This window comes from Barbus barbus (genome assembly GCF_936440315.1).
Source record: "Barbus barbus genome assembly, chromosome: 32".
NCBI classification, from domain to species: Eukaryota; Metazoa; Chordata; class Actinopteri; order Cypriniformes; family Cyprinidae; genus Barbus; species Barbus barbus.
Window position 1 is genome coordinate 18,301,423 of NC_136760.1, and position 16,330 is coordinate 18,317,752.

Consider the following 16,330-nt stretch of genomic DNA (forward strand, 5'->3'; position numbering starts at 1 on the left):
ATTTGTTTTAGTGACAGAAGCTCCACAGTGCAACAGAAAGACAGCAACAGGACAGGACACAGATAATAAAATAATAATATCCAAATAGGCAATGTACAAAGCAGTAAAAACACAATATATAATATAGACAACTATGTATGTACAGGTCAAGTATGTGCAAATTAGAAATGAGAAATAAAAATAAAATAAGTGAGTGTGGTGAATGGATAATGTATTATAGTTGTGTGTCCCACGTTTATTGTTCATGAGTGTTCATGAGATGGATTGTATGAGGGAAGAAACTGTTCCTGTGTCTGGTCGTTCTGGTGCTCAGAGCTCTATAGCGTCGACCAGACGGTAACAGATCAAAGAGGGAGTGTGCTGGATGTGAGGGGTCCAGAGTGATTTTACCAGCCCTTTTGCTCACTCTGGATAAGTACAGTTCTTGGAGAGTGGGGAGGGTTGTACCAATGATTCGCTCAGTAGTCCGGACTACCCTCCGTAGTCTTTTGAGGTCAGATTTGGTAGCTGAGCTGAACCAGATAGTTATTGAAGTGCAGAGGATGGATTCAATAATGGCGGAGTAGAACGGTTTCAGCAGCTCCTGTGGCAGGTTGAACTTCCTCAGCTTGCGAAGAAAATACAACCTCTGCTGGGCCTTTCTGACAATGGAGTCTATGTGAATATCCCACTTCAGGTCCTGAGAGATGGTGGTGCCCAGGAATCTGAATGACTCCACTGCAGTCACAGTGCTGTTCATGATGGTGAGTGGGGGGAGAGCAGGGGTGTTTCTCCTGAAGTCCATGATCATCTCCACAGTTTTGCGCGTATTAAGCTCCAGGTTGTTAAGACTGCACCAGACAGCCAGCTCCTTAACCTCCTGTCTGTAAGCAGACTCGTCACCGTCCTGGATGAGGCCGATCAGTGTGGTGTCATCTGCAAACTTCAGGAGCTTGACAGAGGGGTCTTTAGAGGTGCAGTTGTTGGTGTAGAGGGAGAAGAGCAGTGGGGAGAGAACGCAGCCCTGAGGAGCTCCAGTGCTGATGGTACGAGTGCCGGATGTGAATTTACCAAGCTTTACTAACTGCTGTCTGTCTGTCTGTCTTGTTTTTTCAAAACGACAATAAAACTTGTTTAAGTCGTCTGCCAGGTGTTGATTCTCCACAGTGTTGGGGGGGATGGTGTCTTGTAACTGGTGATATCCTTCATCCCTTTCCACACTGAAGCAGGATCACTGGAAGATAATTTTTTCCTTAGCTTGTCAGAATAATGTCAGAATAATTCCTCTTTGCCACTCTGATCTCCTTTTCCAGTGTGTATTTGGCCTGTTTGCACAAGACTTTATCCCCCTTTCTGTAAGCACAGAAAGTAATGCTCCTATGACAGGGAGTTACCTACTCCCATTTAAAATAAAAATCCACTAAAACTGTGTTTTTGTGTCCCGGCGTGCACGAATGGCTTATCAGTTAGCACCTGTGCCCTGGAGACAGGCAGCCGGAGGCTTTGAGGATATGTTGCAGGGAAGGAGAGAGGGAAGACGAGGGGTGAGCCGACCTGATTGTCTCCGTGCCTCAGGGGCCCTGTTGGCGAGAGGCAGATGCCACCATGCTCTGACACAACCATTGGCCTTGTCACACTTCCAGCACCATTAGAAACACAGACGCAGCAGTATGTATTCTCATTTGAGGCCAGACCAAACGCATTTTAAATCAAATAAGTGAGCTACATGCTTCATCATTGTATGAGAGTTTAGTCTGTGTGTTATAGAGCTATACTGGAGTGTATGACTGGGAATGTGAGTTGCCAAGTGCAGTTAAGATCAATTAAATCACATTACTTAATTCCCAGTTTTAGCAGTGTCTTGGGGTCCATACTTGCATGTGATTAGCTGTATGTATATTACATTTCCCATTGTGCCAGTGGAAAACTCACATGCTTACAGCAGACTCGAGCCAGGAAACACCTCTGCTCCTTTGTGCTCTGAAATGTCTGTTGCTAGGCAACATTGGCTTTCATCGTGAAGACTCATAGTTCAGGAGAATAATATCTCAATTACTGTTTTGATGACAGGCATTAGAACGGTATAGCAACCAATTTATTGGTTCATAGCAAAAATGAGCGCTAAGGACTGAAGACTTAACACGTAACCCTTTCTTATCTGAAGTTAACTAGCTCCTGAAATTTTGAAAGCATTCAGTCACGTTTAAATTAATGCATAGAACAGATTGAAAGATTATTTCTTTCTTTCTTTATTACAAGTGCAATTATTTGTCTGCTGATTGATGTACAGAACATAATTTATTTGTTTGTTTGCTTGCATTTGGACACAGTAATTATCCTAATCATTACATTTATTTATTTTATTAATAAAAATTACTTCTTAGTTTTGCTGCTAAAATCTATAGAAAAATCTTATTATTGCTGTAATTATTATTATTATTTATTAATTAATTTTTCTTTTTTAATGTTTTCTGTTCATTCATTAATTTTGGACACAAATTAACTAATCTTTACATTTATTTTATTAATGAAAAGTAACTTCATATTTTTCTAGACATTATTATTATTATTGTTTTTCTATAGATTTTAGCAACAAAACTAAGAAGTTATTTTTATTAATCAAATAAAATAGGATTAGGCTATTTATCTGTGTCCAAAACCATATGAATTATTATTATTATTATTATTATTATTATTATTATTATTATTATTATTATTATTATCATCAAATTGTTTTGCTAGTAATAGCTCTATGCATTGATAATTGTGTTTAATGGTCAGTTTAACCTGTTAACCCGCATCGGCCCGTGGGCGGGCCGGAAGGGCGTGGTCGGGCGTGGTCGGACTTTTTATTACCTTTGTTTTAGAACAATATTCAATCAATTATCATTAACTATATATCATTTGAAAGCTAAAACACTCAAGATTAACGATGTGAGCTTGTTTTTGAAATCAATACACCAGAGAGGAAAGGGTTAACAGAAATGCTGAAAGACCGGCCATTTAAAATGAACAAAGCGAACCGCAGTACTCACGTTTGATCGCCAATAGCGCTGGTCAGCTCAGACTATTCCAAGACACACCAGCATACATTTCAAGAGAAGGGTCCACTCTTCAAAATGCATCCACTTTTTAATCCAAAACAACGAAAAAATAGGGGAAAACACGATAGATCCTCCTTTGTTTACATAAGCGATTCGAGTTATAGTTATCGATAGCGTCCATTTTCCAATAAATATCGATTATAATTCGTATTCCAGCTTTGAAACGCCATCTATTTCCAGCAGAATCGTCTCTTCCGAGTAAGAATAGCCCTCCCTCGTCTCTCTCCTTCAATCGCAGGAGCTGTTATAACCCGGGACAGTAAGCGCGTCCGTGAATGGGTCAGCGAGGTGTCAATCCGGACACATCACAATAGGGGTGTTTGAACCCAGCCAATGCCTCGCCAGCACAGTTTTGATGGATGGAAGTGTTAGCCAACCACAAGGACGTTTACAGTGATTGACAGTTTGAATAGTTTACGTAAGATTGTTTAGAGAATAGCTCGGCGTATTGTCCGTGTGTTTTCGTGCGCTCTCGGGTTACGCATGAAGCGTACACATAATGGCGTCGCAGCGCTACACAGACTGGCTATCAGCGAACAGATGTTGTCCAAAGCTCACATCTGAATCTCTCCATCGTGGATCTTCGACTTGAGAAGTGTTTCTGTGGCGTTTGGTGGTGTTTTGGAGGACGTGGGGAGAAAAATGGCTAATTTAGTAGCCGAATACGCGCTGAGATCGCTGGGAAGCGTGGATAGCATTAGCACGTAAGTGTCTCCACCCTCCTCTTGAATGTTTATGTGTCTTTATCATGTATTTGCAGCTTTTGTTTCATGTTAGCTGTTTTAGATTCTAAAAATGACAACGGAGAGGGATAATATGAGGGGATTACATGAGTTTTGTTCGTGTGGGTGGGTGGGTGTGTTTGTTTGTGGGTATGTCCCGGTTATTGTGTGTGTGTGCGTGCGCGCGTGTGTGTGTGTGTGTACAAAATGTAAACAGTGTTGCAAGTTTGATTTGTTTTGCTTACACACTTTCTCACTCTTTTTCTCTCACTCTTCCCTGTCTTTTCAGAGGTCTGGTGAATCCAGATGGTCAGAAAAAAAACCATTTTAGTGGCTGCTAGAGCGTCTTCCTCCACTGTAAATACTGTAAATAGTTTTTTTTTTTTATTATTTAGTAATATTAGTAATAGTAATCTATTACTATATTAGTAAAATAGTAATATTCATAATATTCACCATATAAAATAAATAAAAAATACAAATGTTGTAAAAACAATGTATTTTGCATGTTTTGTGTTTTCACTAGTTCAAAAATGATCAAATCTGTTTTGGTTCACTGTTTTCATTATTGGAATTGTTCAGAATAAAGACTGTTTAGTTATGTTCAAATTCTGAAATAGTTTTGTGTTTTTTTGTGGTTTCATTGGTAGAGCAGTTCTGAATTGATATACATATGTAGTATGCAGTGTCTTATGGAGTCTCTAAATAGCATTTTTGAAAGGATTCCTAGACTTTTCTTGAAATAAAATATCCAAATGACTTTTCCAAAGCTTTTCTTGAAATGAAATACCATAAAGATGTACTTTCTGTAAGTCTTTACCTATAAAAAATTTATTATTTCATATTTTATTTCAGGAAATATTTAGGCGTTTTTTTTCAAAAATGCCATTTGTAGACTAACCAAATGACTAAATGAGTCAGCACTACAAATGCTGTTCAGAAATAGTTTTTTATTGTGTGTTTTGGTGGGCAGAGCAGTTCTGAATTGATATACATATATGTATTATGTAGTTTTGACTCATTTGGACATTTGTTTACAAAGTGTCTATTTGGGGTCTCCAAATGGCTTTTTTGAAAGGACGCCTAGATTTTTTTTAAATAAAAGCTTACAGAAACTACATTTTTGGGAGTATCATCCTCAAATTTGAATCAAAACATGGTCAGATGTTCAGCTTTATCTTTATGGTGTTTTCAGGCCTTTGGCATGAAAGTCTCATCCATTTTTCCCTTAGTGAGCTTCATTAAAACATATCGCGAGTCAATTTCATGTATATTTTACCTTGTTTTACTCTATTGCTATACTAATTTTGAGTTATTATGACTCTAGAGTAACAAAGGATCAAGTGTCTAGTTTCAAACAACACCAGATTTTTAAATATAGACCTTAGGGTTCAAGAGCTACAGACATTTTTATTTGGTTATATCGTTTTTTACAAAATGCTCAAAAATAGGGGCGCAGGGTAACAAAAGATATTCAGCATAGTGCTGTGATGTACTGTTAAAATTCGCATTCAGATGACGAGTTCTTGCCAATCTCTCTACAAGGATGAACTCTGGTCTTCCTGCTACATCAAAGCAGCTAATCCTACCATGGAAACTCTACTTCCTGATGCTAAATCAGGTCTTTGCACTCCTGTGCACATCTCCCTTGGAAGCACTTTCATGTTATTTTGAACAATTAAAACACCCGTGTCAGGTGTCAAAGCATGGCTCACAGCCGTCACGGGGGCAGCATGCATCAGCGAAAACATGCTCAACTGAGTGGCAGCAGGGCTGATCTGGTAATAATTTGATAGACTGCTCAGCATGTGTGTGTATGTGCACATCCCGGATTCTGAGTGAAGAAAAAATGAACGAATGAATGAATCCTGCTGATTTCATATTATGGACTTTATTAACACAATTTATAACACATCTGATATCAGCCAGGATTCTGGGCAGAAATATGTGAATAGTTACCATTTTAAGATGTCATTTATGAATTGTATTATTTATATAATTACTTCAGATGCTTTATTTATAGCTATACCTTATTTAAGTTACTTTAAGTATTCCAATAGTTTTGATTGTCAATCAAGCATTCTTTTTTTTTTTTAAATTGGAATTTTGAAACTACAGTAATTGGAATTTTGTATGTAAACAGTCACTTTTTAAATGCCCATAATATCAGCATATGTTTCTGTAAAGCTTAATTATTTCTAGGGTGAATAAGGGCTTTAAGATATTTGCTATAGGATTTAAGGCGAACACTGCTGTACAGATTAGTGTAGCATCTGCAGGGAACAGAGGAGAGGATCTAACTGACTGGAGGGTAGTGATGGGGGCTCTAGTGTCTCATTCATCTTTGTTGGACTAAGTGGACTCAACGCTCTGAAGAGTCTGAGGCAGATGGGGAAAAGACTGAGACACATTGAGGTACTGCATGATACGAACAAGGCCTTAATTGAGCGAATGAACAAGCTAATGCTCCGCAGCAGAAAATCGTTGTCTCTTGGCACAGCATGCATTGCTTTCTGCGTGTACAGCCTCTGTAATTGTGAATTGTTTGGCACATTCCAATGATTCCTTATTGCCCTCTTAACTTCATGTCATGGCTCTTTGATTCTTAGTTTTGCCTGGCTTAATGGTGATGGGTCAATTCATGTATCGACTGTCCTGTTAAGCCATATCACAAACTATTTTAAAACTGGTATGCCTTTTTGATGTTATTTCTGGACTAGTAAGGCTGAGTAATATGTAGAAAATTCACAATGATTTTGCTGGCAATATAAAATTAAGCAACACATTGCAGTGCTTAAATGTGCTTTTTATTTGGCCTTTCAATTTCTTACAAATTGTTTTGCAATCTTACAATTTCCAAGTATTAGCACTTAGACTTATTATTTTTTTTTGTTAAAATAACATCTCTGATTTTAACTTTGGCAACAGTGGCATTGAAGTCGTTTCAATTCACTTTCATGAATTGGTTTAAATTTTCAGTGAATCACTTAACTATTTAATGATTCATTTCTATTATGTTTTCTGAGACATTTTTCATACATTAACATGCCTTAGTACAGTGGTTCTCAACCAAGGGCTTAAATGTAAAATGTATTTATTTTAATTAATTTTAAAAGTAATTTAAATTACATTTATAATAAATTTCTATTTTTATTATTATTGTTATGCCAGGCTGTAACACATTTTATCGGGTAAAAGTTATAAAAAACAATTTAAATATATTTTTAGAAATTTGTGGAAAGTTAGGGCTGGGCAATAAAATGATAATGATAATTATCGCAATAAAATTTTCCTCAATAAAACGATATCAAAAGTTTGATAAATGTTTGATATAATGTTTATGGGCCAAAACCGGAATGAAACAGTGCTACTCATTTGAATTGTGCCACACCAGACCATTTATCCACTCGACTCAAAGTTAAATTTTTTTTTGTTGGTTAATTTTAATAGAAATTACTAATATTTTTCCTTGTGTTGGAATGCTTTGAAACAGTGTACCTTGAGTATTCTAAACGAGACTTTTGTGTTTTAGTCCTTACATTTAGTGTTTTGAATTTAATTGCAGACAATGGCTGTTTGATTCAATTATGGTTTCACTGATTGGAGAAAAAAAAAAACCTTTTCAGATCAAAAACATGCATATGCTGATATCTATTTATCATACTCAAAAGTCTAAAAAGCATCCAGATTGCTTTTAGCCCAACTTTTTGTGCTTCAAACGTGTGCTGCAAGCTAACGCTTGAACATCAAAACAGCAGGTTAACAAATCCAGTAACCATTTTCAGATCTTGACCGTTTCACCTCTTCAGCAATGCTTGTTTATCCACGTGTTTTGGTTAGAACAGCGTGTTGTGTTTGTATCCCACAGTGAGTTTCTAATTTTGAACCTAGTTTTTCCTCATCTCGGAATTTCGCTCTGTTATTTTTAGCGGAATTTGGATTTTTACACTTAACAGACAAGCAACAGTTCCTCACAAACTTTTCTAGTTTAAGCAGCTCCCTGGTGTGGAACAGAGAGTGGCTCTTTTAGCACTTCTTCAGTCAGATGTCCCCAGTTTTGTCAGTGTTCCATCACAAGATTCCTTCCTCACTGATCCTCAGAGACTTCTGATCTAGTAACAGAACTGCTGGTTCCAGAAAGTTAAAAAGAGAAGATGCTGAGGAAATCTAAATGCTTTTATAGCCATCTGCCCTTTAAATTGCTTCTGAGGGTTTTTCATTTTTACTCTCAAACTCTCACTCCCTTTTAGATGGACAGCTGAACCTGGCAAATGCTTTTGGACCACGGCCCCTGAAGCATCTGTACATAAAAGAAGACGCAAAAACGTTTACGTCTTAATTTTTCACTAGATTAAACACTTAAGTATGTGGCATTTAGTGTCTCAGGGCAAAGCAGCTTTAAATGAATTATGATGTTTGCTTTACATAATGCAAAATTTGAGATACTTCTGTCATTTGCTAAGAGGCTCATCATGCATTTATGCAGAGCTGTAAGAGGCAGTGGAAAACTTACACCTCCATCTGCTTGCTAACCCTTCATACATCTCTCTCTTCTATTGTTTTGTTTCGTAATGCTGTGCTCCACATCCGTGCTGATGCAAAAATGAAATGGTTTTATTTCTGTTTTGTTTTTATCTGGGAGGTCATGCAGGACTAATCATTAACAGTGAGGAAAACAAAGGACTCTGTGCACTAGACAAGCCTCTCATTGTTAAAGGAATAGTTTACCCTAAAATAACAATTCTGTCATCATTTACTCACCCTCTAGTTATTTCAAACCTGTATGAGTTTCTTTCTTCTGTTGAGCACAGAAGATATTTTATTATTATTAGCATGTTAGTTTTAGACCCCCTTTTAATATGATTACTGTGAAACTTAATTACCCAACTTATTTTCTTATTATGTATTTCTTATTATGCATCTTTATGTATTTATTTATTGTTTGTTTGCTTCATACATATATTTGATATTTTTCTCCTTTTAGACACTATTTCCTTTAGACACTATTTACTTTCCATTTACTTCAGTTCTTAAATAAGAGCAATATTTATTTTTTCACATTTGTTTTTATTTGTGTATTAATTTTATTATTAACATTAAGTCTTAGACCTTTTCCGTATGATTACTTCAAAATTTATTTCTCCAACTTATGTTATGTTATTCATTTATTTGCATTGCATTCAAAATCTACCTGGCTTAACATTTCCACATTGAAATGGCCATGATGCATTTGCTTCAACTCCACCATGATTAAAATAATTGATGCATGTTTACTGACTTAGGTGTGATAGTTTGAGCATGTTTCGCGGTTACTCAAAAAACTTACTCAATTCTTAGGATGGGGTAGGAAGCAAAATGTCCTTTGCTAAAGAGTGTACGATGACATAATAGCATGAAATGGGTCTTGCATTGGAGCAGGATGAACATTTTAGCACAGTGGCACCAGCAGACTTAATCCTGCGAGGGTCCCAGCAAAGGGCCATGTCAGGACTCGCGACACTGGAGAATGTAAAAGCCTGGGATGAAACATAGCTAATGCCAAGAGCCTTGAATTAAACATAGGACGGATGAAATATGGCTATTAACCAGGCATGGCAGTCATCCATATGGGCTTCTGAGACCCTGGAGAAAGGGCCACTAAACATTTAAAGTGCCTGCATGCACACATTTAGGCTAGAAGGAATAGAAATGTGAACAGTTAGAGATACTAAAGAGGAAGAGGTACTAAAGTGAATTCTCAGTGCATTTCTAGGAGATGCATTTGGCTTTATTATTTAGCTAGCTTTATTATCATTGCATGTCCTTGCAACAGAATGTCCCGATAGTGCTGCATCCTGCATACAGGACGCCCCCTCATTTATTCATTACTTAACATAAAGATAAGTTTATACAGAAGCGCTGGAGCTTGAAAAGTCTGAGCGTGTTGCTTATTCAGCCCACCCCGTCACTCTTTCAGGTGTGTTTGCTAGCATTAGTCTGCAAAATCGACCTGGAAAAACTGCAAAATCGCGCACACAACCATACACACGCCATATTTTTATGCCTTGTTACTTGCTTCCAGCCTGTCAGATGAGTGAAAGTGAGGCTTTTCAGAGCATGAAGGGAGCCTCTTGTGGGAATTGGGCTCCACATAAACACAACATAAAGAGTTGATGAGGTTTTGATCTCACCGTTGCCTGTGAGTGAAACCCACCTACACTCCTCCAGCAATGGTGAAGGGGGTCCACGTGAGAGAAAACGCGTGTCTGCTCATGGTGAACGGTGGAAATGTAGGTAGGGATGTTCTGTGTGCATCTGTATGTGTGCCACGGCCCACTGAGAAGTTTTCAGAAGCATAGAGATACCCGTTAAGGATCACACAGCATTTTTAAGCTCAGATTCTGGCTGTTTTGTGAGTTCACTGCTTTGTTTTTCCAAATTAAAGCTACACTTTATGAAATAATTTATAAGCACATGTTCCAGTGTTCTCATTTATTGTTTATAGGGGTTTGTGTGGATATTACTGTCCACGGGACGCTCTCCATTTCGTTTTTTATTACTGCTTGCTGGCAAGGGAAACATTTGCTATGTCTGTGACTCGCTACATTCATTAACCCTTTTAATCCTGTGGGCATTTATGAGTTGCCGAAGGCTCTACCACTGTTTTTCTTGCTGTGAATATTGTTTTGGTTGCTATAAATTAAAAAAAAAAAAAAAAAGGGCATATAAGTAGACCACTTTAGAAAGAGCTTTTGACAACTTGCTGGATAATGTGTCATGTGGTGGGTAGGTTGTTTTCACTGAAATGCACCTGGCAACTTCCTTATTATCTCAATCTTTGCATAGGTTTCTATGGGAGTTTCTATATAGAGATGGAAGCAGTCAGCCAGTCATTATCACAGAATAAACCCCCGAGAGCATGAGCAGAGCCCCTGTTCACCGAGTAAATAAATGAACATGCAGTAATGATTCAAAATTATTTTATTATGCAAGCAGAAAGATTGTGGAGTGAAATAAAACACTTGAAACTCATTGCCAACGGTCAGACATTATGCAAAATCAAACATTATGCAAAAATACTGGATAGCAGAAATGCAATGCTGCACAGTATGAGGAATAATATAAATAATTTGAATTGCAGAAATCTCTGGAATTAAAAAAGGGCATTAATGGGTTAAGTTGAGATGTTTTGGTAGCTACACAACAGTTCAAAAGTTTGGGCTCTGTGATATTTAAAAAAAAAATTATGTTCACCAAAGCTCCTTTAATTTGATCGAAAATACAGTAAAAAGAGTAATATTGAGAAATATAATTTATTTGTGTGATGGCATCATTACTCCAGTCTTCAGTGCATGATCCTTTAGAAATAATTCTAATATACTCATTTACTCCGAAATATTTATTTTTATTATCAACCGTTGTGCTGCTTAATATGTTGTAGATACAGTGATAAAAACAATTTTTCCTAGGATTTTTTGATGAACATTATTAACAAACATTATTTGCAGTATTTATTTGAAATATTTATTTTTAACATTATATAAAAATGGCCTTACTGTCACTTTTGATCGATTTAATACATCCATGAATAAAAGTATATTCTTCTTCCATTAAATAAATAAGAAAGTAAATAAAAATCTTATTGACCCCAAACTTTTGAAATCTATAGTGTAATTGCATGATTTACTATTAAAACCTATGTTGTGCGTCATCCATATTTTTACATTGTTTCTGAGTAATTTTCCTCACATAGTTCACGACTGTCAGTTCCGCTGACTCTCCTCCATGCCTCTGGTTCAGTGTATATAGATCAATGATGCCTGAGAGAAGTTAGCAGCTTGTAATTAGTCTTCCGCCTTTCTGGAGGAAGAAGACACATTCTGTCTGTTTACATTATTCATGCAGAATACATTATAGCCCGAGCCCCTTTATGCATCTGGAGACGTTCATTATGGTCAAGAACTGTAAAATACCAGAACACCGTTGAGACTTCACACCAGAAATCATTTCAGCGAACACAGAATGTGCCAAGAGTTACATTATTAAGGTTTATGACTTCTCATATATTTGTACACAGCACTAATTCATGATGCCATTGTGAAAATGTGATCACATAAGAAGCCTGAATCTCACTGTAAATCCACTGAGCGTTAATTTCTTAAGTTAAAATGTCATCGGACAATATATAATTTTATTGTTGACCATAATCAGAGTTTCTCCTGGCAGGAAACTTTCCCGTTTGATGGCGCATCCTCTTATTTTGTTTTGGTGGCTGTAATTGTGTCCCCTTGGGCTCTCTGCTGGCAGTAATTGTGAAAAATGTGCTGGTTTCTGTCTGGTGCCACTTTGCTCAGACGGCACCCCATATAGGCATTAGCATTCTTGTATTTAATTTAGATGTAAATGTGCGAGCTCGACCCCTGGATGGGTACGTGGCATCTGAGGGACCAGCCACACATTTTCCCACCGCGTGATCGATTACTAGCGGTGAGCTAAAAGGATGAATGATCTCTGGGTCATTTATTCTCCACAAGTAAATCAAGAAAAATAATGGCGAACATAATGACTAAATCACCGTTGGCCTTGTAACACGTTTAGCTGGACTGACCTCGTTTTCATGACAGAGAAAGTGATTTTAGCCTTTGAAATGTTATTTGTTTAAGCTGTAATAACTAAATTATGTGATCGCTAACAATAACGTGATAATTTATTAGTTTCACCTTGCTGTCTTTTCCAAAACAGATTATAATACTGTGAAAAAAGGACATCATTTGTACAACACAGTCACATCAATAAATAAGCATTAGTTGTGCTTTTTTAACTCTTTATCACTCACTTTAGCAACCGTGAGGTAAATGTGGTTTGGATGTGGTATGAAAAAAAAACTGTAAAAAAATTTTTTTTATGAAGTTTTGTTTTACAGTAGGTTTTACAAAATAATATTTCACTCTATCTACTTCAGAATTAATGTTTATTTCAGTGTGTTCCTTGTTGAAATTTGCTGTCAATTTCTGAGTGAAAATTGTTTCGGAATCCTTTTTTTAAAAATCTGCACAGGCTGCAATAATGTTGTTTATTTATATTCTGAACAAGAGGTTTGCTATTTTTCTGTGACTGCATGTATTTTATATGTACTCTTCCTTAACTTCTGCTTCCCACATGGTTCGAGAGGGCCAGCATGTTGGTTATCCTGCTGAACTGTGTTACTCTGGGAATGTTTCAACCTTGTGAGGACAGCCACTGTGACTCAGAGCGATGCAAGATACTGGAGGTAAGTCTCATACCTAGAATACACCACCTTCCGTAACCCGATGTACTTTAAATAGATCAAAGAACAGATGGTAAACAAATTAAAATGTAATTGGACACAGACTTGAAATGAACTCGTTGTTAAAATGAAATCCAACGACTGTTACAACTCAAAAAAGGGAGGTTATTTTGAGGCGTTTGTCGTCGTCTCTTGTGGAGCGCTGGGTTTCTCTAGATATCCTGAAGCATGTTGTGTTGAATGACTTCCAAGAGACACAGGAATGCCCAAAACCACATGTGGCGATAGTCAACAAAAATATCCTCGCCTGTAATTCAAAGCAGGTTATCACAGGAAAGACACTGCTTTGGTTTAACATTGACCTGTGAACATGGCTCAGGGACTTTGATTTCAATCTGCTAAATTCCTTTTGCTTTGTTTAATAGATGAATGTTTTGCCCTAAGGATTTCAGAGAGCCATCCTCTTTTTTCTGCTTTGGAGGTTCTGCTATAAATGTCTTTTATCATTCTTGGACCCAGCAACAACTCACTTTTGTCCTCTATAGAGGACATCGATATTTCATATAAATATAAATATTGGTGGAGGATTTTTTTAATTATTTTTTTAAGTGAAATTCAGAAATTTAGCAAGACTGCATTATTGATTCAGAACGACAGTAAAGACAGTTATAATGTTAAAATTGATATCCTTTTCCAAATAAATGTTATTTTTCTGTACAGTTCTGTAATACTGATAAGGTAACACTTTAGTATAGGGACCAATTCCCACTGTTAACTAGTTTCTTATTAGTCTATTATATGTCTATTATTAACATATTGGCTGTTGATTATAAAGCACATATTCTGCACATCATTCTACATCCCTAATCCTACCCAATACCTAAACTTAACAACTACCTTACTAACTACAACCCGATTTCTGGAAATGTTGGGACGTTTTTTAAATTTGAATAAAATAAACTTTTCGTGAAGACTTTCAAATCACATGAGCCAATATTTTATTCACAATATAACATAGAGAACATAACACGTTTAAACAAATAAATTTTACACTTTTATCCAGTAAATGAGCTCATTTCAAATTTGATGCCTGTTACAGGTCTCAAAAAAGTTGACACAGAGGCAACAAAGGGCTGAAAAAGCAAGAAATTTTTGAAAAGATTCAGCTGAGAGAACATCTAGCAACTAATTAAGTTAATTGGCATCAGATCGAGAGGCAGAGTCTCAGAAGTAAAGATGGGCAGAGGCTCTCCAATCTGTGAAAGAGTGCGTAAAAAGATTGTGGAATACTTTAAAAACAACGTTCCTCAATGTCAAATTGCAAAGGCTTTGCAAATCTCATCATCTACAGTGCATAACATCATCAAAAGATTCAGAGAAACTGGAGAAATCTCTGTGTGTAAGGGACAAGGCCGAAGACCTTTGTTGGATACCCGTGGTCTTCGGGCACTCAGACGACACTGCATCACTCATCGGTAAGATTCTGTCATTGACATTACTAAATGGGCCCAGGAATACTTCCAGAAACCACTGTCGGTAAACACAATCCGCCGTGCCATCTGCAGATGCCAACTAAAGCTCTATCATGCAAAAAGGAAGCCATATGTGAACATGGTCCAGAAGTGTCGTCGTGTCCCGTGGGCCAAGGCTCATTTAAAATGGAATGTTTCAAAGTGGAAAAGTGTTCTATGGTCAGATGAGTGCAAATTTGACATTCTTGTTGGAAATCACAGACGCCGTGTCCTCCGAGCTAGAGAGGAGGGAGACCTTCCAGCGTGTCATCAGCATTCAGTTCAATGAATGCTGAAGGGTATATAAAGGTTTTAGAGCAACATATGCTCCCCCCCAGACGATGTGTATTTCAGCAGGACAATTCAAAACCACATACTGAAGCTATTACAACAGCATAGCTTCGTAGTAGAAGAGTCTAGGTGCTGAATTGGCCTGCCTGCAGTCCAGATCTTTCACCTATAGAGAACATTTGGCGCATCATTAAACAAAAAATACATCAACGATGACCACGAACTCTTCAACAGCTGTAAACCTATATCAGGCAAGAATGGGACCAAATTCCAACACCAAAACTCCAGAAACTCATAACCTCGATGCCCAGACGTCTTTAAACTGTTTTGAAAAGAAGAGGAGATGCTACACCATGGTAAACATGCCCCCATCCCAACTATTTTGAGACCTGTAGCAGGCATCAAATTTGAAATTAGCTTATTTTGTGCATTAAACTTAAATTTCTCAGTTTAAACTTTTATGTTATCTATGTTCTATTGTGAATAAACTATTGGCTCATGTGATTTGAAATTATTTTAGTTTTCATTTTATTAAAATTTTAAAAATGTCTCAACATTTCCGGAATTCGTGTTGTATTAATAAGCAGCAAATTAGTTTATTGATGTCATAGTTAATGGTTTGCTAAAAGCAATAAATGGACCTTAAAATAAAGTGTGACCACTGTTATTAATACTAATATTATTAATAATATATTAATACTAATATTAAAACTGGCATAAAGGGCCTTGGAAATTTAAATGTATTATTATAAACGACAACAACAACAACAACAACAACAACAATAATAATAATAATAATAAATACATAGTAAAGTGTGTTTTAAATTGTAATATTTCACACTTTTATTTCATTTTAAATCAAATAAAGCCTTGGTGAATGTAAGACTTCTTTTTAAAACATAAAAAAATCACCCAATATTTTGAATAGTAGTGTGCATAAACTGATTTATGAACCAGTTCTGTTTTGTATGAAAAGTAGCATTTTGCCTGTAGTGTCACATCTTTATTTTCTCCTGATTATTCTTGAAAAAAAAACAAAAAAACTTTAGTTTTGTCAGATCTATTTTATGCTTCATATACTGTCATGAAGTGAAGAAAATGATAAATTCCCTAAACTTTTTTCAGGCTCTTAGAAGTTATATAACACTTTCAACCTCTCTTCCTCTCCATGTGATCCCTTTAATGCTATGGGGGTGTCAAGCGTTTGGAGAACTGTATAAAAACAAATGAGCCTGAAATGGCCTGGCCCTAGAGAGGATTAAACCACATTAAATGAAGTGCTTAAAACACGACTTCAAAGCCACTCGTCCAGGCAGCCATTGTAATCAGGCACTTCAGAATATAATGTGACTGATTGTGACATGAGGTGAATCGCCTCTTATTTCTGAGTTATTAAGCTAATGGTTGCTATAATGAATGATACTAATCTGTGATCTTTACATTATGACAGTCGGTCAAGTTCACTGTACAGAGTGC

The 16,330-nt window shown here is 36.7% G+C and overlaps 1 protein-coding gene across 1 annotated transcript in view; it reads left to right on the top strand.

Annotated features, from left to right (window-relative positions):
• LOC306852702 (voltage-dependent T-type calcium channel subunit alpha-1G-like) overlaps nt 1-16,330 on the top strand; it is a gene marked incomplete at its 3' end in the record, with an annotated part of 234,961 nt that overhangs the window by 74,321 nt on the left and 144,310 nt on the right. The window contains exon 3 of the mRNA XM_079389755.1: nt 12,944-13,055. Within this exon, the coding sequence (XP_079245881.1) occupies nt 12,944-13,055 (112 nt within the window). The remainder of the gene's footprint in view (nt 1-12,943; nt 13,056-16,330) is intronic.